Consider the following 23,677-nt stretch of genomic DNA (forward strand, 5'->3'; position numbering starts at 1 on the left):
GTGGACAAGAACACAGAAAAATAGAAATCAACAAACCTGAATAAGAGGGAAAAATAGCCTGGAAAGAAATAGACTGAGCCTCAGGAACCTGTGTGTCTATAATAAAAGATAGATTTAATATTTGTGTCACTGAAGTCCAGTATTTGAAAAAACAATGGCTAAAAATTTCCCAAACTTGGCAAAAGACACAAGCCTACTGATTCAAGAAGCTGAGCAATGCAATAGGATAAATTCAAAGAAATACATGCCAGGAGACATCACAGTCAAACTTCAGAAAGACAAAGACACCGTCTTGAAAGTATCAAGAGAGAAACACTACCTCATCTATAGGGAGAGAGCACTTTGAAAGACAGCAGATTACTCACCAGAGAGCATGGAGGCCAGAGGAAGTAGTGTAAAAATTTTCTATTGCTAAAAGACCCGTCAACTCAGAATTCCATATCCAGTGAAAATATCCTTCAAGAATGAAAAATAAATCAAAAGAAATCTCAGATGAAGGAAAACTAAGAGAGTTTGTTTTCAACAGACCTATTCTAAAATAATGGCAAAGGGAAGCTATTGAAACAGACAGGGAATTATTATAAAAAAAAAAAAAGAAATCTTGGAACATCAGAAAGAAAGAACAACAGAAAGAACAAAAATAGAGGTAAAGACTTTTCTTCTCCTCTTGAGTTTTCTAAATTGTGTTTCAAGCAAAATTATAACATTGCTTCATGAGGTTCTCAATGTATGTAGAAAAAACATTTAAGATGATTATCAATCATATTATAAATAGGGGAGAGTAGAGTAAAAGGACATAAAGGGAGGTAAGGTTTCTACACTTTACTTGAACTGGTAAAATGTTGATACCAGTGGGATATTTTATATATATAAATTTTATTATATGTCATTATACTAAAAAAAAATCTATACAAGGAGATACACTCAACAACACTATAGGGAAATCAAAATGAAATTCTAAAAATGTTGCAACCCACAGGAAGGCGGGGTAAGTGGGGAAGAAAAACAGAGGGAACAAACAATACAACTATGATCAACCATTGTGTTAGGTGGAAGGTAGAACTTTCAAAACTTCAAAATGTACCCAATAATAGTGATTTGCAAATTGTTTGAGGGAGATTCCTGAAGAAGTATTTTGTACTGGAGTCTGGATTTCGTTATCTTATCCGAAATCTGAATAAAGAGCACAGAAGAATGAACAGATAGATTCTGCTTCACTTATAAGATATAAACATTAAATTTCAAGAGCTCATATCTTAACTTCAATTTTAGCTTTTAGCAAAGTCTGAAAACCCATGTTGTTGTCACTAGGCTCAAATTCATGGCTTGCAGTATTACTGATTCTGCCTGTCCAATAAGAATTTATTTTGTTACATATTTACTTTATTTATAATATACAGAGCTGAAAAAATGTTAGGTAGAGTTGTTTCTACTGAAACCTGCAAAGTAGGCAACGGTTTAGAGCCCTGTTCCACTGCACTGCCCACTCCTGCAGCCCCCACCTCGGTGCCCCCTCTTCGCCCTAGGCTGTTGCTCTCAACTCTCTCGGTTGGAAACCAATTTGATCAACTAATCCTTGAGATAAAATGTTATCCCACTATGAGTTTAGGAGTGATTCCTCCAGGCATATTTACATTTTAATAAGAGGCCCTTAAAGCCCAAAAGCTACTAAGATATGAAAGTGTCTGTCTGCACCATGCCCAACAGGACAGGTTGTGGGGAAAATAATCTCAGTTTCAGGACTCCCCAGGTCTCTTACAAATCCTGCTAAAGAGATTGTCATCTGCGCTCTCCAGTGTAAAGCCCATCCCAGCTAACAGAATTTTAAAGAGATAAATGAGAAGCAGGATAATGTAGAGGAAAGAACACCAATTTCAGAGTTGGGAAACTGAGATGCGATCCTGGTCAATCACATAGCCTCTCTGGCCGCAGCTGGCTCGTTTGTAAGTGGTGATCTTAACAGGCACTGGGATTAGGTAGGGCTGAAATATATCTTCACAATGGGGAAAACAACAACAATCACATAACTTTCTCCAAGAACACATTTTAAGACTTGATATAATTCTCCACGTATTTTATCTTTTAAACATTTTTTTCTGGAAACACCTATTTTCAAAAGGGACAAAGTGTTGTTATGATAGTGCTATGATTGTTACTTCCTGTTACCTCTCATTGCAATAAGTCGTCAAAAATTCTTAACTCAAATGACAATAGCAGAGAAAGAAAAAAAATAGACTCAAACTAGTGAGTCAAGAGGATGGAAACTGAAAAGTTTTAAGGATTTCTATATCACTTTTATACTTATCAATAGGGTATGGGGAGAAACAAGTTAAAATTTAAGTTAAGAGACAGACTGAACAGATCACCCAATTGAATTAAATAATGAAGTAAGATGTCAAGGAAAAATACAACAGTTGAATTCTCACAGAAAAACTTACTAATATTATGGCAAGAACTAAACATGAAGAGGAATCCCCTAAATATTGTTATTTACAAGATGCTCATGCCATGGACCCTCTGTGCTAGAAGTGTAGCCCCCCCTTTCTTCTCCACTTCCATAAATCAAACTCACCTTTCAGTGCTTGCCACATTTTATTAACCCCAAGAATCACATGGAAAATTTGTTAAAACAGATTCCTGGGTTGTCTTGGATGTTCCAGAATTCTAAAAATGGACACAGGGAACTTCAGGTCTCATAAATATCCTCAGTGATTCTTATAATGAGAAAATCTTGGAAACATTGGCCTGATAAAGGAACACCTGCCAACGTGTTAGCACTCACTAATAGCGTTTTCAAGAGAACAATGGAATCATCAAAATCTAATAATAATTGTTGTTCATGGTTATTGATCTCTTACTGTGTGCCAAACACACATGATTATCTCTTACAATTTCATAATGCACCTTTAAGACTGTTTTTATTTTACTTATATAATTTTAAAACAAGGAAACTGAGCCCTGAGAAGTGCCGTGCCAAGATCACACAGCTAATAAGACAGGATGCCAAGAAAAATTGGTGGGTGACAAGTACAAGGTGTCTTTCCTATAGCTTCTAGATGACATTACCCGGTCAACCCTGACTAGCTTCAGGTTTGACACAGCTATGGAGCTAAGGGACGTGATGGGCTTCGAACTCAAGCAGCTGGGCTGAGCGATTACACATTACACAGCTCTGGCTCTGTACCCAGGACTCTTCCTGTGCTTGGGATCAGGGCTGGAGAGAAAAATTAAGGAGATGGGAATTTCTAACATGTGCTAAGGGCCATTATCCTGGAAATTCACTTAAAGACAGACAACGCCAACAGACTTCTTTGCTCTGAGATGTGGCACAGACTGCCCCCTCCCACCCAGCACGCCTGGGGAAATCAGGGATCTTGGGAGGCAGGCTCTGGGGACAGCTTTCACAGCAGGGACAGCTGCAGAGCACAGTGAAGAAAAGCATGGGTAATTTAAGCCCTGTGATAAATCTTTTTTTTTTTTTTTTTTTTTGCTATAAAGGACATTATTGAGACAACCGGCAAAATTTGAATAAGATCTGCAGATTAAATAATAGTATTGTGTGGATGTTAATGTTCTGATTTTGATAACTGTGTGTTTATGTAAGATAATGTTCTTGTTCTTAGGAAACAACCACTGACTATTTAGGGGTAAAGAGACATTATGTTTGCAACTTACCTCTCAAATGGTTCAGAAAAAACATGTGTATCTCTCTCTCTCTCTCTCCCAATGCTTCCAACACACACACACACACACACACACACACACACACAGAATGATAAAGCAAGTGTAGAAAAATGTTACACTTTTCCCCATCAGATTGGGGAATGTGAGTTTCTTTAATGTTTCTACAGATTTTCTGTAAGCTCAAAATTATTTCAAAGTAAAAAGCTGTGAAATTCTCATTGGAAAATTATACTTAACCAATTTCTAAGAGGCAAATTTAATTTTACTTACACAGATACATAAAGGAAAGGAGGCTGGAAGAAGAGGAGGGAAGGAGAAAGGGAGGAGGCAAGGAAGGGAAGGAGAAAGCAGAAAGCAGAGAAGGAATGAAGGGAGGGAGAGAGAACCAGAGAGAGAAAGGATGAAAGAGAAAGCAGCACTGGATTTGGAAATCCTAAAAAAGGATATCAATTTAATGACCAACTTAGCTGGTGTGTGAGCTTGGTCACACTGCATAATCACTCTGAGCCTTGGCTTCCTGACCCGTGGGACTGGGATAATAACACCCTCTTGCAGGGTGGTCGTGAACGGGAAAGGAGATGACATCTTTAACAGCCCTCGCCTTGGCAGGGCAGGTGGTCAGTGCATGCGGGGGCTGCCAAGGGCAAGGTCTCGCCGCCCAGTCTGCCTGCCCCTGGCTCCTAGGGAAACGCACTTGTGAATGAGGTGCCTGTTTCTGAGAAGGCAAAGGGGCGTTAACCTGGACACGCTTAGGAAGCTTCCAGCGTTGCTTCCCTCCCACCATTTCTTTACCTTCAAGAATTTGATCAACCACTTTAAATGCTTCATCAACATTTCCATATTCCAGTTTCCTTTCTGGCTTGAAGAAAGAATTGTGTTGTATAGCTTCCTGGAAAGAGAATGGAAAAGAGAGGCATCCTAGGCAGGAGGTCCAGCCCTTGGGTGGCAGCCAGGCCCCTGGCTCTGGAATCCATGAACGTCCAGCATGACCCCCGTGAGCTGAGCTAAGAATTGGGCTTAGAGAGACTCCCCAAGGAGCAAAGGCAAATGTGCCATGGAGTCCAAAGAAACTGAGTATGCTCAGGAAAAACCTGGCACCTAATCCCAGAATGGTGCTAATATTTTCCGGGCAGTTTATTCTCTTCACTCCACAACTCATTTTATGCAACCAAGGCCACGTAGCACAGGGGTTCAGTGTTAAGCTCCTTTTCTCCGTTTACTAGCTGTTTGACTGTGGGCCTGTTACCTCACCTCTCTTAGCCTCACCTGCTAAATGGCAGTAACAGTTGTGCATATAGCTCCAATAGGGTTGTGGAGAAGATGAAAGGAGACACGTAAAGAACTTACATGGCATACAGTAAGCACTCAGTAAATGCTAGCTGAAGACATCCAGTGATTGGGACCACGGTGGCTCTGCCTGCTCGCCCCACACCCCCCCTTTGGGGGCATGAGCACTTCATTTGCACAGAGCAGGTGAGCACCTGGGACCTGCGGCCCTGGAAGTAAGATTCCAGACAAGCCCTGTCTGGGTGCCACAAATCCTCCTAAACGCGGGCTCCTGCTGCTTCCCCTGGGTGCACAGTGAAGGGGCACAGTGGTACACACAATCAGGGATGTAGCTATAGTAATGTAGGTTGGTTTTCTTACCTACCCCAGGGAATTTGTCTTGCTGATATCCGTGTGTCCACTGTCAAATGAGATAGCCAGCTCCAGCTAGCATTATCTACATGGCTTTTTGTCCATCCATGAAATTCCAGTCTCCTGGCAGTTGGGGAGTCTCCTAACTCTGGTTCCCTCTGGTCTACACCAGTAGGCATCTAGACCTATCAACCAACATGCCTTACAGGGATGTGCTATTGCCATTCCCTCCATCCGAAAACTGGGTTGGCTGGTTCTCACCACCTGCGGGGCCCAGGTTTTTTTTGATAGAGCGCTTGTTGCTTGTTTCTGTGACTGCCTAGCTCTGTGACATTGGGTAGCCCTGTCTTGTCGTATCCTCATCAGAATGGGAATAATAAGACTTCTGTGAGTATTTAGTGAGTTAATGTATGAAACCAACCTAGAACCCTGTCAACCACGTAGTGAGCTCTGCGAGGTGCTAGCTCTGGTCATGCTGGAATCAACTCTTATGCTTTTCTTATTAATCTAAGACTAAGATACTCCAGGTTGAAAAAAAGAAGCCAAGTTTTATAAATCCTACTTTTAAAAGTTCAATCTTGTTCAACTTCACTTGCTGCTTGCTCTTTGAGTAACTTCGAGCCAATTTCCTGAATATTTCTTAGTCAGGAAAGTGATGAAAGAACTGCGATGTGTAGGGAGATGGGCATATTTCCCTGCTATAAGCTTTGATTCAATCCACTCTAATCCAGTTGATGGATCTTGGAGAGCTTAATCTCTGATCAAACGTGTGGTAACTCTTTTCCGCAATGCCAAAGGTTGGTATTTGATGCTGGCATTCTCTGGCAGCCAATTAAGGATCTGCTGGTTGGAGCTGGGGAGGGCAAGGACAGAGTGGTATCAATTTGCTCTCTGGGACTTTCATTTGGCTGAAAGGTTAGGGGAGGGAAGAAGGGTGGATATCTAGTCCCTGATATTGGGCAAAGAATTACAAACAAAATTTTTGATGAAGCATTATGTAAATAATTTCTTGCTAAGAAGCAATTTTAACTCTACAGCAAAATTTTGGGGAAGGACTATATAAAGTAAGCAAGAGCAGCAGGCAACATATGAATGAAAAGGATCTGAGAAGGGAACAGAATGTCTGAATTTGAAACTGGCAGGAAAATTTGGGAGGTCTAATCATACTTGGACTGCAACTAAACTTCTATATTTTTGTCTTCTTGATATGATTTTATTTTAATTTTAAAATATTAATAAAATTTCCCAGGAACAAACTCCATGTTCCCAAGCACAGAGCAGCATGGCAGGAAACACCCTCAAGGCCAAGTTCTCCCGGAGAGGCTAATCTTGTCTGAGTCACTTCCTCTTTTTCTGCCCCAGGCCATGCTCATCACCTAGAGAACCATGTCTGCACTATGTGGTGGAGCTAACGCTGTTCCCAGAGCTCACGGAGTCTGTGTGTGCTGAGCCCAATCTACTCCTGCCGCTTTCCCAACTTTCATCCTTTCATCACTCAGTGAATTATAAGCACTAGTGGAATGTACGCAGAAGGACACCCTATCACTTTACAGAGATGTCTTATAGCCGTTATAAATTTCCAACTCCTTTCTAAAAATCAAGATAAAAAATGCAATTCTCCAATTTGTTTAAGTTGCCAGAATGCCTGTAGGCATCGTATGATCTATGTCTCATACTCATTTAAGATATGCATTTAAAAAATCTAAAAATAGTTTCTCTGATATTCACTTCATAGGACATCTTGCTGGTCCTCACTCTGGGCCTGCAAGAGCCTGGGTGACGGAGAACACAGAGTTGCAGGGTGGACCCACTGTCCTGGACGTTGCTGGCTCACCTTGCCCTTTCCAAACAGAGCTCAGGTTTCTGTTTGAGTCTCCTGCACTCCACAGCCTGCAGATTTCAGAGACATCTGACCCCCACCCCCAGTAGTAACCAACAGCTCCTCCAGTCATTAGCTCAAAGTTGGACATGTGACCTAAGTGGCTAAATGAGGTGGGGTCCCAGGACTTGTGCTTGGAATGCTGGGGTGATAATGTTCCTCTTTACCACAGGACATGAACAAGGAAGCCCAGGTTGTCCTGGTTGCCATGGGGATAAAGCCCGTCCTGTGGCAGCAAAGAGCAGAGGCAGAAAGACATCAGGTCCTTGAGGAAGTGGCTCATGCTGATACAGTTTGGGGCCAATAAGGCGCCTGTGCTTGGGAAGCCACTTTGAGTCATATTTTCCTGCTACAGTAGCCAAAAGCATTTTAAGTGATATACCACTGATATCTGTTCCTCTGGCCCTGGAATTGGCACCACCATTGAACTCATTACCTCGATTGTTAGGATCAATGGCTCCAAGTCTTGATAGACGATCTTCACTCGCTTAGCAGCTCGCTTTGCCTGAACCTCTGAATCTGCGATCACGGCACAGACAAGCTGGCCCACACAAAATACCTACGACACAGAAAGACCTTTGTGGTCAGGGAGGGCAGGCACCAGGTCTTCTCTTTTGTTCATTTTCTTCCTTCCTCCTAGCACAGGGCTAGATACACACAGATGTGGCCCCTTCACATCTGTTCACGACTATAACCACAGTGACTCCAGGCACTGGGGGAGGTTGAGAGCCTCGTGCTGTATCATCGGCAGCGATGGCTGCAGAGGGGTGGCAGTGATGCTGTCTTCAGGACAGCTGACTTAGGCTCCAGGCCAAGCCAATGGGGCTGCCTGAGGGCCAGCTGGCCTGTGAGAGCCTGTCCCACGGTTTGACGTGTGGCTGCCACACCACGCCACAATCAGGGCTGTTCTGGCATCCCCTTTCCCAGGGGGCTGGCAGCCAGCATCATTCCCCTGCAGGTGGGAGAGCTGGACCAAGCAGTTCACACAGGGACCAGGGCAGAAAGTTCGATGTGGGGCAGGGGGAACTTAAATCTCAAGAAAGGTAAAACAGTCTGGACTGGAGGAAGCCACCATTGCTGTTGAGTTCTCTCTCTGACCCTATACTGTGATTCACAATTCAAACTTAATCACTCATTTTAAAAATCTACTTTAAACTATTATGTCTTTTCCACAATGAGCATATAGTAGTTTTATCATCAGAAAAAAAAATAATATTAAAAATGTTAAACCTAGAACACACAAAAAAGTATGTTCATTGGGGGTGGATGTGGGGAGCAGTGGAAAGAGAAAAGAAACAAGAATGGCAACATGTTGATAATTTTTGAAGCTGGGTGATAGATCTGTGTGGGGTTCATTGTACTATTCTTTACTTTTGTGTATGTTTACAATTTCTACAATGACAAGATTTTTTTTAAGGCATAAAGTGAATTTTAAATGAATGTTTGAAAAGGAATTAAACCTATACAGGCAATGATTGCCTTTGGTGCTGTTCGACACTGTCTATGGTGCTGTTCTTTGCTCTCCACAGACGCTTGGTTTTGCCCCTGTGACTAGCACATAGACGTGGCCCCTGGGATGCTTACAATCCCCATCAGCACACCTCAGAGAGCAGGCACTATGGTGCAGCTGGGACCAGTTTTACTTCTTTAGTTAACATTTATGCAAAGGTCATAATTCTCATTGTCCCTGCCAGTGCTACACAGCCCTGTCTTGGGGGAGTTTCAACCTTGAGTTCAAACTCTCAGTCATTAAGCTTTCATTTTTATCGACTGTATCCGCCAGGGAGCGCCAAAGGTAGGGACTGTTTCAAATTATGAAGCTCTTTTGGGTAAACACTGAACTGAGAAGTCTAAGTTATGCAGAAAACCTGCTGACTGCTGTTCTTGCTGCATTTTCTGATAACTTGAGATACAGTAGCCAAAGTTTTAATCACTTGTAACTTTCAAATGGCAACAACATTATCACTGTGCCTCTACTCATTTACCCTGCTACATGGGAGGCAGTGCGGGGAACACACAGAGAAATCAGACATGGGTGCTCATTCAAGGAATTACACTAGGTAGGGGAAATATATAACACATAGAAATAAACAAGGTTAATGCAAGGTAGAAAGTGCATAAAAGGCCCACATTGTTTCTTCTCTAGACTGTAAGCTGTATGAGGGTAGGGACCACAAGTATCTTGTTCAGCCATGGTGACCAGACAAAATAGATGCTCACTTTAAAAAGGCCCCTGAATACATGGCAGCATGAATGAATGAGTCAGAATAAGTTCAGAGAGGGAGAGAGAATTTCTGGATTAAAGGATAAGGAAAGGCTTCATGGTGGACATACCACTGGAACTCAGACTTGAACTTGGGACATACTGAGACTGGGGCAATAGCAAGGGATTCTCAGCGAAGAGGTTTGGTAATAAAAGTTATCACTAATCTCTCCTCATTTATTCTTTCATACTTGTTAACAGCATACTATATTGTTGCTAGAAAATATAAAACACCAAAGTGTGTATGTATGTACAAAATAATTTTTTTTTTTTTTTTTTAAAGAGACAAGGTCTTGCTCTGTCACCCAGGCTGGAGTGTGTGGTCCCATCATAGCTCACTGTAACCTCAAACTCCTCAAACTCCTGGGCTCAAGTGATCCTCCTGCCTCAGACTCCCCCGAGTAGCTAGGCGCACACCACTACACCCAGCTACTTTTTAAATTTTTTTTAAAGACAGGGACTCACTATGTTATCCAGGCTGGACTTGAACTTCTGGCCTCAAGTGATCCTCCTGCCTCAGCCTCCCAAAGCAATGGGATTATGGGCATGAGCCACTGTGTATGGCCTAAAGTATCTCTTACATAACTAGTCAACTTCTTTATTTTATGGAAAATGAATGTATTTGAATTCATTCAATATTAGAATATAGAGTTTTATAATAAGCATTCAAAGAATACTGAAATCTTTTATTATATGCCAAATTAGATGCCATTTTTAAGAAAATATGAAGGAACATTAACTGAGGAAGTTATTTTTCAAACAGAAAGCAAAAATGCAGTACCTTATCTGTCGCCAGAAATGTCTCAGGTCTGGAGTAAAAGAAGAAGGAGTTTACACCACTAAGATGTTCCGCAGTCATGATGTCCACCACGCCTGGCAGGCTGAGAGCTTCTGACAGGTCAATAGACCTAGGTGATAACACATGCAGCAAAGCTCGTTAGAGCAGCCGTACCACCCAAGAGCACAGGTAATTGGAGAATAAGATATGAGAGAGGTAAGACATGTCAAATAGCTGCTCTAGTAGTTCTTTGCCAGACAACTGGGAGAAAATTCCTGGGACAAAGAAGTTACTTTATGAAATCACAAATTATAGTAAATCCTACATTTTAATCCCATTTCATCTGTGGTCTGCATTGGATATTGCCAACAAATCACTTACCCTGTTCATACCATTACTTTTCACAAATGTAACTTAGATAAAAGGGCAATCATTTATGCCTACTGGGTAAGAACTTTACCACTTACACAATCTTAGCATGAGCTCTTGAACTAGTTACAAAAGTCAAGAAAAGTTCCCGGTCCACGGCAGGCATGTCGTCGCAGTAAATGGCTTCTCCCGTGGTGTGCTTCACACCAGACAGATGCATGATGGGGTGGCCAACAGGGTCTCGAGGAAGCTGCTCTGGGTCTACATTCTGTTTAACAAATAACCAAAGTATACTTTTTATAGTTCTACAGAGAAAGTAGGAATAATCATATTATGAACGTCTCCCAGAAAAGGGTAGATGCATAATTTACAACCAAACCAGAGTACTTTTGAGAATGAAAGCACTCACTATTAATAATAACACCAGGACAATAAACATATTGCAGTAATTCAATAGGCAAAGTGGTACATAGAGTCATGATGCTGTTTTTATTTTTTTCAAATTTTTTGAATATAGACCTCAAGCATCTCTAATGGAAATTCCATTTGTGTAAGTAAATGAATTTAAATCATTCTTCCTGATAATATAAATTTATGTCCTCTTGCTAATGTTCATGTATTTCTTTACATTTTATTATCCAAATTATTTTATGTTTATATAGAAGCATGGCACATATAATATTTTACAGAAGAGTATGATGACATCATCACTATGTTTGTAAAAAATATTGAGGATCTGACTTCAACCAGAATATTTTCCTATTTTGAGTGAGGAAGTCTAAGAAATAGACAATCCTGGTGGAGAATAAAGCCAAAGGGACCTGCAATTTGAGTAATGACTCACTAATGTTCCTCTTTCTTAGAGACCCATGGAGTAAAACATCTTTCTACTGGTTCTGTAAGTACCCTAAATGTGTTTCATTAACCGAAGTGGAGATTCACCAACATAATGTCTATCCTGATATTTCAAATAGGAAGAGAATTGTCGGCTTTCCTAGCTGGGTGGATATTGTGAGAAGAATTGGAGGTATGAAGAAAGAAGGATAGTGGGATAAAAGACACGACAGAAGCCAAGCTCAGAGGTCAGAGCGAAGGCTGTGTCTGAGGAGCTGCCTGCTAAGCCTTGGTGGCAACGTCACCCATAACTCTTGTGTCAGCATTGCATTTGGTCCTGGGCTGAGGCCAGATTCCCAGGGGCTTTCTCTGGAAGACTGGGGGGCATACAGTCAGGTCGGCCAGCGTGAGGTCTGGGAAAAGCTGTGGACGCCTTCCCTTCCCATACCATCCACTGCCCTCGCTGCAGTTCCTAGGCCCACCCTCCACCCTGGATCAGGGAGGGACTCTTCCTTTGAGATGAGCCCCACAATGCCCCGCTAACATCATATGACAGAAGGGAAGAGACTATAGGTGATCACTTGCTTCTGCTCAGCATGTGGCGAAAGACACTACGGAAGAAAGAATGTTGTTTCCTCAAACTGGCGGTTACTTGAAGCTGTATCAAAATGCTTTCAAAGCAAATGAATTGATTTAGGGGAAAAATGCTTATGGTGAGTGCTAATGACACTCTAGCAATGTGGATACTCGTATGCGTATGTGAAAAACCATAGGCAAACAAAAACAAAACTCCTCTGTATGGGAGACACACTCTATCCCAAACTTTTTCTTGCAATCAATAATAAACTCTTGCTCAAGATCATCTACTATGTGAAGATTTTCAGTTTTCCTTGGATGATCTGAGTGTGCATTAATTTGTTGTTGCTGTTCCTTTCTGAAGTTTATACCACTGTCAAGGCAGGTTTCAGTTGCCACATTTTAGAGAACACCAGGGAAGATGTAGCGTTTTTAATTTTCAAAATGATCACTTTCAAAGGAGCTGTGTGTATTTGAATTTTTAAACATATCAAACCTAAAACCCTGAGGGGTATACATCAACTTCAATGTTCATTACAACATACTGTAAGGTTTTATAACTATAACAACAGATTCAGTGACCTAATGAGTTTAAAAGCCTCTTCATGTTGTTGACTTAATAACACCCTCAAGGTCATGTTTCTTGATAATAATTTCAATAAAAACAACCAAATCAACACTTGAAGGTGCTGACTCGGGAAGGGGGGGGTGGAGAAGGGAGGGATATATACCTACATGATGGGTGCAACGCGCACTACCTGGGGAACAGACACGCCTGGAGCTCTGACTTGCGGGGAAAGGCGGTACATGGGCAACGTATGTAACCTGCAATTCTGTATCCCCCATAACAAGATGAAATAAAAAAAAAAAAAAAACCAAATCTTATCCAGTTTACCAATAGGATGACTTTGGGCAGTATTTTTATGATCTTATGGCAGAAAATTCCATTTGATAGTTAAGAGGAATTCTGTCCTTTCTAATAGCCAGCTTTCATTATGAGAGCTTACAAGCAGCTCTTAGAACTTTAGTTTGATTCACAGAAAAACCACTTGGAGAGTAGGGGTTGGGGGAATGTGGAGATAATTCAAACAAAACAAATTGGCGGCTCTTTTAAAAAGCATTAGTGCATTTTTATCAACCTCCAGGGGCTGTGTCTTCTGCTGCTTTAGAAATAAAATCAAGGCAGCCCACGGCCCTGCCACAGAACCCGCTCTGACCTCCACGGTGCCAAGGGCAGGAAGCACGTGCTGAGTTGGGCAACTTGTGCACGTGGGTGGTGTGAGGCCACAGTACAAAGCATGTGGCCTTTAAGACCAAAATCAGTATTTTTCTTTAAAATTACCACAGCTAGATCTGTGTTTAGTTAGAATTCTTCATTGATTCTGAAATTTTAATTAACACTAAAGGAAGCTGTGAGTTTGCGAAAGGGAGCTTGGGTTGATAAAGTCTGAGAATCACCGAGAGACAGGGGGAATGTCCAGGCCAAGGCTCTATAGCCCGGACTCTGAATTTCTTTTAAAAATGCCACTAACCTGGTACTTTATTGTGTTCCAGTGATGTTTGGAATGAAGATCTTCTAAAGCACTCTCATACTCGTCTGCAGGGCTAGGATAGTGAACCGGGTCCTGAAAAACAGAACCATGGCGGATATTTACAATGGTTTAAAATGTGCCGAAATGGTCTTAGAAGGGAGGCTAGCATGATGCCTAGCAGGCATTCTACTCTGAAGTCCAACACGTGCTTCGCAGTGCTCACCCTGTCCAGCACCTTGCAAGCGCAAGCAGCTCCCTGACTCAAGGACGCGCTCTGCAAGGGACGGGCACGCGCCCACACATTACCAACGGCCGCGTGAACACAGTAGACGACCGACTTTCGCTACCTCTTTGTTTCTTATGATTCTCTCGCACGCTTTCTTGAATGATTGTGTTGTACAAACCAAAACAACAGGAAGATAGGAGCTAAGTAAATTAAATGGAAAGGAAGAGAACACTTAAGCTAGCAGAAAGTCAGAGCCGAAGCACGGCACTGCTGGCACTGCTGACGGGCATTACACTCCACCCTGTACCGACCAGCCGGCTGGGGAGGGACAAGAATGCAGAGGCTGCACCCGCAGGAGGAGCCTCCCAACCTCCAGGAAAAACACTCCTTAGGACGGAGGGAAATGGGTCATTCGGGTCTTGGTACTTTAAACAATATACTTGATGGTTATTTTTTATGATTTAAATAATTTTGATAGAAAATAAAACCAACAAAGGCTATTATTTTTAAAGAGGGGAAGTTGAATGGAATGTATAAGACTATAAGGTGAAAGTTTTAAATTGTATCACTTTATTCAGCAAGAAGTTGTCTTAGTTTGCACTACAATTGGCTTTATTTTCTCACTTTTGGTTACCTGATGATAATACGTCACTTATATATGATTTCAAGCTTCCATTCTCAAAATTTTGATACAACCTTTCTTTCTGGTTCTCAGTTGTTCCCATCCGCAATGAGAAGACACCCTCAAAGCCTATGATAAGAGAGGACTTTGTGTTTCTTATTTAAAGCAATCATACTGATGTCTATACCACGTGAAGCGTGTTCTTGGCCTCTAGTCTAGCTTGGTTGGCTGGCTGCAGCATGGGCTTAAAGAGGCCAGTAAGGTTCAAGTTCCCTTTGGGTCTAGTAAATTCATTCAGAGAATGAATTTCAGTTGTATCCTCCCTAGACAACAATCTTGCAGCTCTAATCGTTTGTCACTAGGGAGACCAGACAAAAGAATGCCTGGGTTATTACCACTGTTAAGACTATGACTGAGCAGTGCCTGAAGCACTGGGAACCATATTAAGCCCTTTTCCTGCAGTGACACATTTCACAACAGTCTTGTGCAGCAGCTGCCATCAGCATCTTATGGGTGAGAGAAATGAAGCCTAACCCAGAGAAGAAAGCCAGACACATGAAGGAAAACCTGAGCATGAAGGTAAAACCTCAAGAGGAAGAAATGCATTACTGAGGGAAACACACTCAAATCATTAGCAAATTTTCTGAACATTATCTAGAAGAACAGGCCAGAAACAAACAACTGAATGGTGTTAAACAAAATCCTGTGCAACTCTCTGCTCTACTTACAATCCTTCCCCAAACTCACGCCCACCCGCAGACAGGCTGAGGGAGGCCCCCAGCAAGGCCAGGTGTTTCTAATTTGGGTTGTCGTTTGTGCTCTACAGCTATTCAGCAGGGGCTGTTGCCTTCACTTTGGGTGTCGCCATAGCCCCAGTACTGGGGTGTTACTATAGCAGTCATCCCCAACCTTTTTGGCACCAGGGACTGGCTTCCTGGAAGACAATTTTTCCACGGATGGAGGCGTGGGGTGGGGTGGAGCTCTGCAGCCGGGTCCCTAACAGGCCACGGACTGGCACTAGTCTGTGGCCCACGAGCTGGGGACTGCAGTACTACATGACCAGTTCCACTTACCATCCTCTTCAAAATCCGTGACACCTCCAGGTAGAACTTGAAGAGGAAACTGACGATAAGCGTCCTCTTGAACTCAACCTTCCCACCTGGAGCTGAGCCTGGAAGCCAGACTTCGTCCAGAACCAGCCTGCACGCTGCATCCAGCATCTCCTCATTCCAGGGCCTGCAGAGTCAAAAGAGGAGACTCCTGGCCTGACAGGACTCAGAGCTCACAGGTTCAGCTTGCATGTAAGACAAATCGCCACAGTTTAATACAGGAAATAACAGTGCAAGCTCCGGAGTCAGGCAACCCAAGTTCAAGACCGCCCACCACTCCCCAGGTGTCTGGCCCAGGTCTCACACGTCCTCATCTGTAAAAGGCGAATGACAGCAGAACTCACCTCATGGAGGCATCTTGAGAAATAAGTGATGCTGGTGTAAAGTCCTTAGCCCAGGAGTTACTGACCCTCATATGACTAGGACATTGGCTGCATGCCAGGTTCTGCTTTAAGTATCTCGTACTGCTATGTATTCACTCATTCCATCCTCTCAACTGCCCTATGGGTAGGTACGATCATCCGTCTCTCACAGCTAAGGAACCCCAGGAACCACGAGCTTAAGAAAGCTGGCAGAGATCAGGAAGTTAACAGAGGTTGAACTGAGATTTGGACTAGGCAGCCTGGATCACTCAAGTCCTAAAGCTCATGCTTTTAACCACTCTTCCTGTTATTTGTCCAGAAAAGGCAGCTGATACCGACTAAATGCTCAAGAGATATTATCTATTAGTATTATCTATAGAAATAGGAAATCCAGTAAGCAAATGCATTTAGCAAATTATCATAGAACAAACTCACATAATTTATTTTTTATCATGATAAATTATTCTCCCGCAACATAGAACACAAATTTGTACTACTGGGAGATGGGCTCTCTCTCTCTTTCTCATACACACGCACACACAGACTATGCTGCCTATTTCAGAATTCAACAAAATCAAGACATAGAAATAATCATAAAAATCGTATTGGAATTCTATGCCGTTAACTACAAAAGTACTAATAAGCATTTTTCTTCTTATAGTTACATCTCACCACGAAAGGGCTACTCCGTTAACTGGAGTCTAAGGACCCAATGCCTTACCTTCCTATGAGCTTCTGGCAGGAATTGTTGGCACAAACGGTGGTTGCACCAACGCCTCCATAGAAAATGGATAACTCTCTAATGATGCCATCCCCTTCTCCAAAGAAAACTCTCATGCCCGAATTGACTATCGCTAGCGCATTTTGTTGCCGCTGGGCTTGTCGGAAGGCTGACACGAATTCCCACTGAAAGAAAAAGTGACAACTGTGCACTAGGCAGTTTGTGTATGTTGCCTCATTTGATCTTTGTCACATCCTCTGTTTTGAGCTGAACTGCGTCCCCCTCCAAATTCATATGTTGAAGTCCTAACCTCCAGTATTTCAGAATATGACTATATTTGGACATAGGGTGTTTAAAGAGCTAAAGTTACAATGAGGTCATGAGGGTGGCCCTGATCCAAAATTGTTGGTGCCCTTACAAGAAGAGGAAATCCGGACACAGACTCGTACAGAGGGAAGACCGCTTGAAGGCAGGGAGAAGATGGCCATCTACAAGCTGGTGCCAGAGGCCTCAGAAGAAACCAAGCCTGCCCACACCCTGACATTAGACCTCCAGCCTCCAGAACTTCAGGAAAGCAAGTAACTCTGTGTGGTTCTTTGCTACGGCAGCCCTGGCAAACGGATATATCCTCTGAGGCAGGCTTGCTTATTCTCATTTTACAGATGAGGAATCTAAAGGTCAGAGTGATGCGGTAAGTAGTGTAGGTCTTGACAGCAGGACTCAAACCTGAGTCTATCTGATGCCAAACTCTTGTTTCCACTAAGTTGGATAGCAAATGTATTTCATTAACCTCTTTCAAACCCCAAGACATAGATAATGGTATATTCTTCATGTCTTATTTAGAAAGGTCTCCTGATTTTAGGAATGAGAGGGGTGTGCGTAACACAAGTAAAGGTAACTATTCACAAGTCCTCTTAAAATAATGATCTCATACTATCTCTTGAAGTTGAGCTTTTATCTCCTCTGTAAACACTGGACACTTTTTCTTAACCCACCATGTGCTGGAATAAACAAGCAAGGCTCACGGGTAACACCTGGAAATTGACAGTGTGACATTCTCACCTTCCTTGAGTGGGGGATGCTCACTGAGATCAAGATTTCTTGAGGCTTGAGATCTGCATCGGGGCACTTGCTGAGAAACTGCTCATTTAAAGGAATGTGTCGTTCTCCTTCTGTGGAAAGAAATGACACTTTCCCTGGAATCTGTGGTCTATTAAATAAACTTCTAACACATGGGAAATAATTCTACCAAATACCTGAGGAAACTGGTTGCTTAGGGAAAGAAATGCTCTTCCTGTGCTTAACAAATCTTTACCATTGCAACTTGCAATGTTTCTTCCAGTCTAGGCTTCATTTATTTATGTATTTATTTATTGTCTTCGTTGGTTGCTTGTAGATAAAAATACCAAACAGAGTAACCCAGAATTTTAGGTACAACAGGAACTTAGCAGTCCTCTTCCTTAACAGGACAATTCACTTAGAGCTTTACAAGTAGGGAGAAGATAGTAATATTTCTCTTGATATTTTGATCAAGTCAATCAACAAGTATTTATTGTTTATAACTAAGAACCCTACTAGGTACAGTAGTGAACAAATAAATTGCCTTTAATGAATTTGTGTAATAGGTGTTGTTTCATTTGTTTACATCTTTTTCCAGCACCTAATCAGTACTTTAATCAATATATTGGGAGGAAGAACAGTTTAAAACTATAACAACATATGATTTGGGGATGAAGGCTGAGAAGCTTTTGTTTTTTTTTTTTACAAACCCTTGTGTTGGGGACTGACTTTCAATAGATTGCAGCAAGGGAGCTGCTTTGCTATGTACAAAACCCCAAACTAAGAAGCTTTTGATGTCTATATTCACATCACAAAACCTGTTTCTTATGGTATGACTTTTTAAAGGGATGTTACCTATGAAAATTCTGAATGGAAATCTTCCTTCTTAAGATAATTTTGTGGTTTAGATAATATAAGCAGTAGGTATTTAACAATGCAGGTAATAGAAAGCTAGTCCATGTTTTTAAACTAAAAAAAATTTATAGAAGACCAATTAGAACTTTCTAATAATTGTTGAACAAGTTGGAATAAGAGATACAAATTAAATATTCTGGACTTAGTTCCAAAAACAAAAATCAAGTATATAAATACAGAATGAGGCCAAACCATTGTTCATCTAAAAAAGACCTATAGGCTTCCACCAATGACAAATTAAGTTTGAGCCCAAAGCCTAATGTGGGCACCACAATGGTCTTGTACCATCTGGAGAGTGTCCTCAACAAAGGGGCCTGATAGTTCTCAATAGCTTATAGTTCCCTCCAATAATGAAATCATATCTGGACATTAACCAATACAAGCATATTAAATGTATGGTGACCAGTATGAGAAAATATCTAGCACAAAGTCTGAAAAAAAAAAACAGATGAGGAGATCAAGAGTGTGTGGTATTAAGACCAGACTGACCAACTTTCCAGCATCCAGAAAGGCAGAGAGAATTATTGATATTATAGGGAATAGTTATTTTCAAAACTGGACTCCCTGCCTACGCAGACAGACACAGGGGTAGGAGGAACGGATTCCGTAATCCCCAAGTAGGAGCTGTCACTTACCTCTTGACAGCAAGTTGAGGGTGCAGTTTCCCACAGCCAGGAGGGGATTCAGATCTGAATCTAGATGTCTGCTCATGACATGTCCCCCTAAAGACTTTTTTAAAAGAAGGAGTTATTTTCATATCAGTTATGTAATTATAAAAACACAGTGCTAAAGTAAGGATTAACAAGGCTTTGGAGAACAATTCTTTTTGTCTGTTCCAAAATGAATGAAAATACCATGATTCATCAGTGACAGTCACCCAAGGGACTCATACCAGAGTTCGCTGTCATCAAATACATACAGCCATGTTCCTGATCTGGGATCCAGCCAGAGTTCCTAAATGCTTCAAGAGAGCACGGTATATCTGTGTCTTCTCCTCTGGAAGCTTCTGGACCACATCAGCCAGAATGTTCTTCACCTGGGCCAGGCTGAGGCCAGCACCCAGAGTCAGCTCTGAAATGAAGTCATTTGTAAATAACGCAATGCAATCAATGCTAATCTGAAAATGTCCATTAGACCAATGCTACAGACATAAAATCTTTATACCAGATACGTGCCTCCCTGCTTATTGGTGGAGGTGGTAGTGGTGGTAGTGATGGAGGTGGTGGTGATGGTGTTGATGGGGTGGTGGTGATAAAGGTAGTGGTGGTGATGGTGGTAGTTTTGATGGAGGTGGTGATGGAGATGATGGTGATGGAGGTGGCGGTGGTGATGAAGGTGATAGTGTTGAGCTGGTGGTGATGGAGGTGGTGGTGATGGAGGTGGAGGTGGTGATGGAGGTGGAGGTGGGTAGAGGTGTTGGAGGCTAAATTCTTTGATCACTCACTCTATCAAGCACTAAGCTGGGTGCTTTAGGTAATGTCCTAGAATCTGAACAAACCTATAAGATATTAATAGCCCCATTTCACAGATGAACAAACTGAGAGTTAAGCAACTTGACTAAGATCTTATAGCTAACATATGTCATTTTCAAGAATTAGATTTCAGAGGCTGTACTCTAAACCCGCATTTATATTTTTTCCCATCATTGCTATTAAATAAATTTCCTCTACAGAGAGGGAAAAACCATTCTGTAAGCTGCTTAATAAATAAACCTGCTTTGCTGGCTACTGTGCTTCTGGAGCACAAAGACTGTGCTCTGTTCATCTTTATCTTCTATCCAGCACTTAGCACAATATGCTTCTTTGAATAGTATTGCATTTCTCTGAAATTGCAGACAAAGTTCTTCAGTAAAAATCTGGCTATTCAGACAATTAGTGCCTAATGTAACTTCAAAGAATTCTTCCCTGACAACCCCCCACACAGAATGTTTTTTGTTTTGTTTTCTGCATTTATTTATTTGTTTGTTTAGGTTTATTTTTTATTTTTTTATTATTTCAAAATATTACAGGAGTACAAATGTTTTTGGTTACATCAATTTTGTTATGTTTGAGTCAGGGTTATAAGTGTGCCCATCACCCAGGTAGTGTTCATTGTACCCAGGATGTTATCACTTTTATAAGAAGATAATCTCTCTGTATATTATAATTAGGAATAATTCTTTTTCTGATAGTCTGCTGGGAAAGGTAAATACATTGATTAATGCATTTTAACTAAGAAAACAGGGATTTAAGAACTCACCATTATTTGCATGGTTTACAACACTCAGTTCTTCAATTCTATCAGGAGAAATTATAACTGGGTGAAAGACGCCTTTAAATTTTACTTCGGGCCCTAAAGGATTTGAAAAAAATAAGAGTAGAATAAAGCAGCTAACTGCCTTTTTAATTCTGAAATTACGATTAAACTGATGTTTTTAAATGTAAAAAAAATTATGTATCTTTCTATCCATCTGGTTATTACCAAATCACATACGGAGAGAATGGCTGAATGGATTTTCCTTACACTTGTCAGCCTTAAAACTTGGGCCATATGGTGTACTCAAAATTCTCCTTGGGACGATTCTAGGGGCTACTCAAAGAGGTGGGCAGCCAAACTGAGCCTCCACTGGACACAACAGGAAGACCTTGTAACTGCAGTTTAAGTAAAACATATTCTGCCCGTTGGGACACCATTGAGAGAGGAAACAAAGAGCCATTAAACATGAGGCCCAGAGAGTGCCCAGATGGAAAGACAGGACCGCTGTCGCTGGCACTGCTGCTGCTGGTTTGCTATGGAGCAAGCCCCTCTGGTGCAACTCTGCACACGGCGCCAATGTGGGGCAAGAGGGCTTTATTTATTTAATGAATAGTTACAAAGTCTCTTGAGCAATGCTGAGGAAATCAAGTCCAAAGGATTACAAATGCTATTTCAGACTGCTTTTCCTGAGAACACACATATATGAAGTTTATTTCCCCCCAAACCCTTTTCCTCAGTTTCCCCATAAGAAGTCCCCGGGGTTCTACATACCCACAGAGGTATTTCCCATGACAACAGGGGCCTGGGGATACTTGAATTTAGCTTCCAGAAGTCCCTGCAGGGTCACTGGGGAAATCCATGTCATTCTCTCACCACCGAAAACCCTGGTCCTTTGTGGTTGTTTGTCAGCCATGATCTATTGAAAAAGCAATAGGGAGTCTAGGTGCCTTGGGATAACATTTCCACCTGTTTCGGCTCTGTCACTGTACAAACAGACAAAGGAAATACAAGTCCTCTGAAAAATAAAAGTGACCCAAAGGTAGAGCTTTCCAAAGAATGAGAGTTGAGGATAAAAGTGTAATGGTGCTCTACTTCTAGTGTCTGCTCCAGGTATCTCCCTTTGGTGCCCTCATGTCTCCAAGGAACTTTTAATGTTAAAAAATATAACATGCTTAATTTTGTCAAATCATTCTATGGAAGAATAAACTTCAGCAAAACTGAAAGTAGAAAACATGTCTACACTGACACACATGGTTTCCTGACTTCATAGATATTAACACTATCTGCTGCTTCTTACAGTCAACCCATCTGTCCCCTCCTGGTGACTCCACCCTCATTCCTCTACCTCCTCCTCAGTCCATACTCTCCAGACTTTGCGATAAGGATGACAGATGGGTCTTACCTATTTGCCAACTTTTGAGAGAATCCATAAGCAAATGCCCTTCCTGACATTTCACCATCAATTCCTCTAGGATGAGCTCAATGTCGCTGGACTTACCATTAGCTCGGGAGGAAAGATCAGTTCCTGGGTTGGATCCAGTGGCAGAAACTCCTCTTCTGAGAAGAGTTTTGGACTCATCTTAAAAAGAGAAGGTATCAGGAGTTATTGTCATCAGGCAACTTTACTGTAAAATCCTTTGTGGAATAAGGTCAGAAGATGATGGACAGTCAGACATAATCCCTGAGCTGCAAACCAAGGGCATGAACACAGATCTGGTTACCAGCAGCTCAGCACAGATGTCGACTGGCCTCTGGACCCCTCAGCTCCCTGCCCTCTCTCTGGAATTGGGGGACAGCAGAGGAGCCAGGCAGTGGCACAGACACAGCTGGGAACATGCACAGTTCCCTGAACTGCTCCCATCACTACTCGCTCCGCCTGGTATTTCACTTCCCTGACATCTCACTTTGCTTCTGGCTTTTGAAAAAAGACTTGAAGACTGTTCTTTAAAAACTAAGAGGCACTAAGGGATCAATGTGCTTTCTCTGCTATAGATAGCTGTATTTAAATGGGAATAATATCTGGACTGAGGGACAAAGTTGCTAGGATAAAAAATTTTCTTTATAGAAATAGAGTGAGAATGGAAGAGGGGACACGATGACACACCTGAAATTAGTCCAATTGGGTAGCCACTTATTCTCCCTGAGAGTAAGTCAGCTACTGCTCATGTCCTGAGAAAACCTTATAAAAACTTTACATTTCACTGACCTTATTTCCTTCCTCAAATTCTGGTAATCCATTTATTCCTTGATCCAAACAGCAAATCCCATTTTCTTTACTTTGACAGCAGCCAGAAGACTAGTGGGCAAAAAAAACAAATCACTAGGAATTTATTGCTGATTCTACTAAGTAGAAAATAAAGCAGGTGACTACCATAATCACAATCAATATTGTTAGATACCTGGAAAGAGCCGTTTGTACTTAAACAGCCAAACTAACGCTAATAAAAAACCTGAGCTTATAGGAAATTTTGAAGAGCAGTGATTACTAAACAAGTTAAAATATATAATGATCTTATAACTGAGCCTGGCACATAGCAATAAATATTAAATATTGACAATGATTATTAATATTAATTTTAATATTTCAAATATTAACACAAAATATTAACAAGTATTGTTATTATCATCGGTGTGTTCTTATCTGTGATGTACTGATTTCACAGTTTAACTTCCAAAGGGCAATCTTATGTCCTTCACTTCGATATTGTTTGTTTATTTATCCATTCAATAAGTATTGATTGAGCAGTTACCCAGTGAGTGTACAGTGACCGGCCCTGGAAATGTACAGCCTCTGCTGTTAAGCAGCCCATAATCTCGTGAAGAGACAGAAAAGCAGACGGACAATTGTGCCACACTGTGCACGTGTGCACATCAT

At 41.6% G+C, this 23,677-nt stretch overlaps 1 protein-coding gene across 1 annotated transcript in view; it reads right to left on the minus strand.

Annotated features, from left to right (window-relative positions):
• Positions 1–23,677, minus strand: part of LOC138395080 (aldehyde oxidase) — a 65,600-nt gene that overhangs the window by 24,414 nt on the left and 17,509 nt on the right. Inside the window, exons 7-20 of the mRNA XM_069487514.1 lie at positions 23,009–23,098; positions 22,301–22,381; positions 21,574–21,718; positions 20,806–20,898; positions 19,487–19,638; positions 19,203–19,296; positions 17,656–17,765; positions 16,594–16,778; positions 15,475–15,637; positions 13,554–13,646; positions 10,710–10,879; positions 10,246–10,372; positions 7,638–7,760; positions 4,477–4,573 (exon numbers count right to left, since the gene is read on the minus strand). Coding sequence (XP_069343615.1) covers positions 4,477–4,573; positions 7,638–7,760; positions 10,246–10,372; positions 10,710–10,879; positions 13,554–13,646; positions 15,475–15,637; positions 16,594–16,778; positions 17,656–17,765; positions 19,203–19,296; positions 19,487–19,638; positions 20,806–20,898; positions 21,574–21,718; positions 22,301–22,381; positions 23,009–23,098 — 1,723 coding nt within the window. The remainder of the gene's footprint in view (positions 1–4,476; positions 4,574–7,637; positions 7,761–10,245; positions 10,373–10,709; positions 10,880–13,553; positions 13,647–15,474; positions 15,638–16,593; positions 16,779–17,655; positions 17,766–19,202; positions 19,297–19,486; positions 19,639–20,805; positions 20,899–21,573; positions 21,719–22,300; positions 22,382–23,008; positions 23,099–23,677) is intronic.

Source organism: Eulemur rufifrons, chromosome 1 (assembly GCF_041146395.1).
Source record: "Eulemur rufifrons isolate Redbay chromosome 1, OSU_ERuf_1, whole genome shotgun sequence".
NCBI classification, from domain to species: domain Eukaryota; kingdom Metazoa; phylum Chordata; class Mammalia; order Primates; family Lemuridae; genus Eulemur; species Eulemur rufifrons.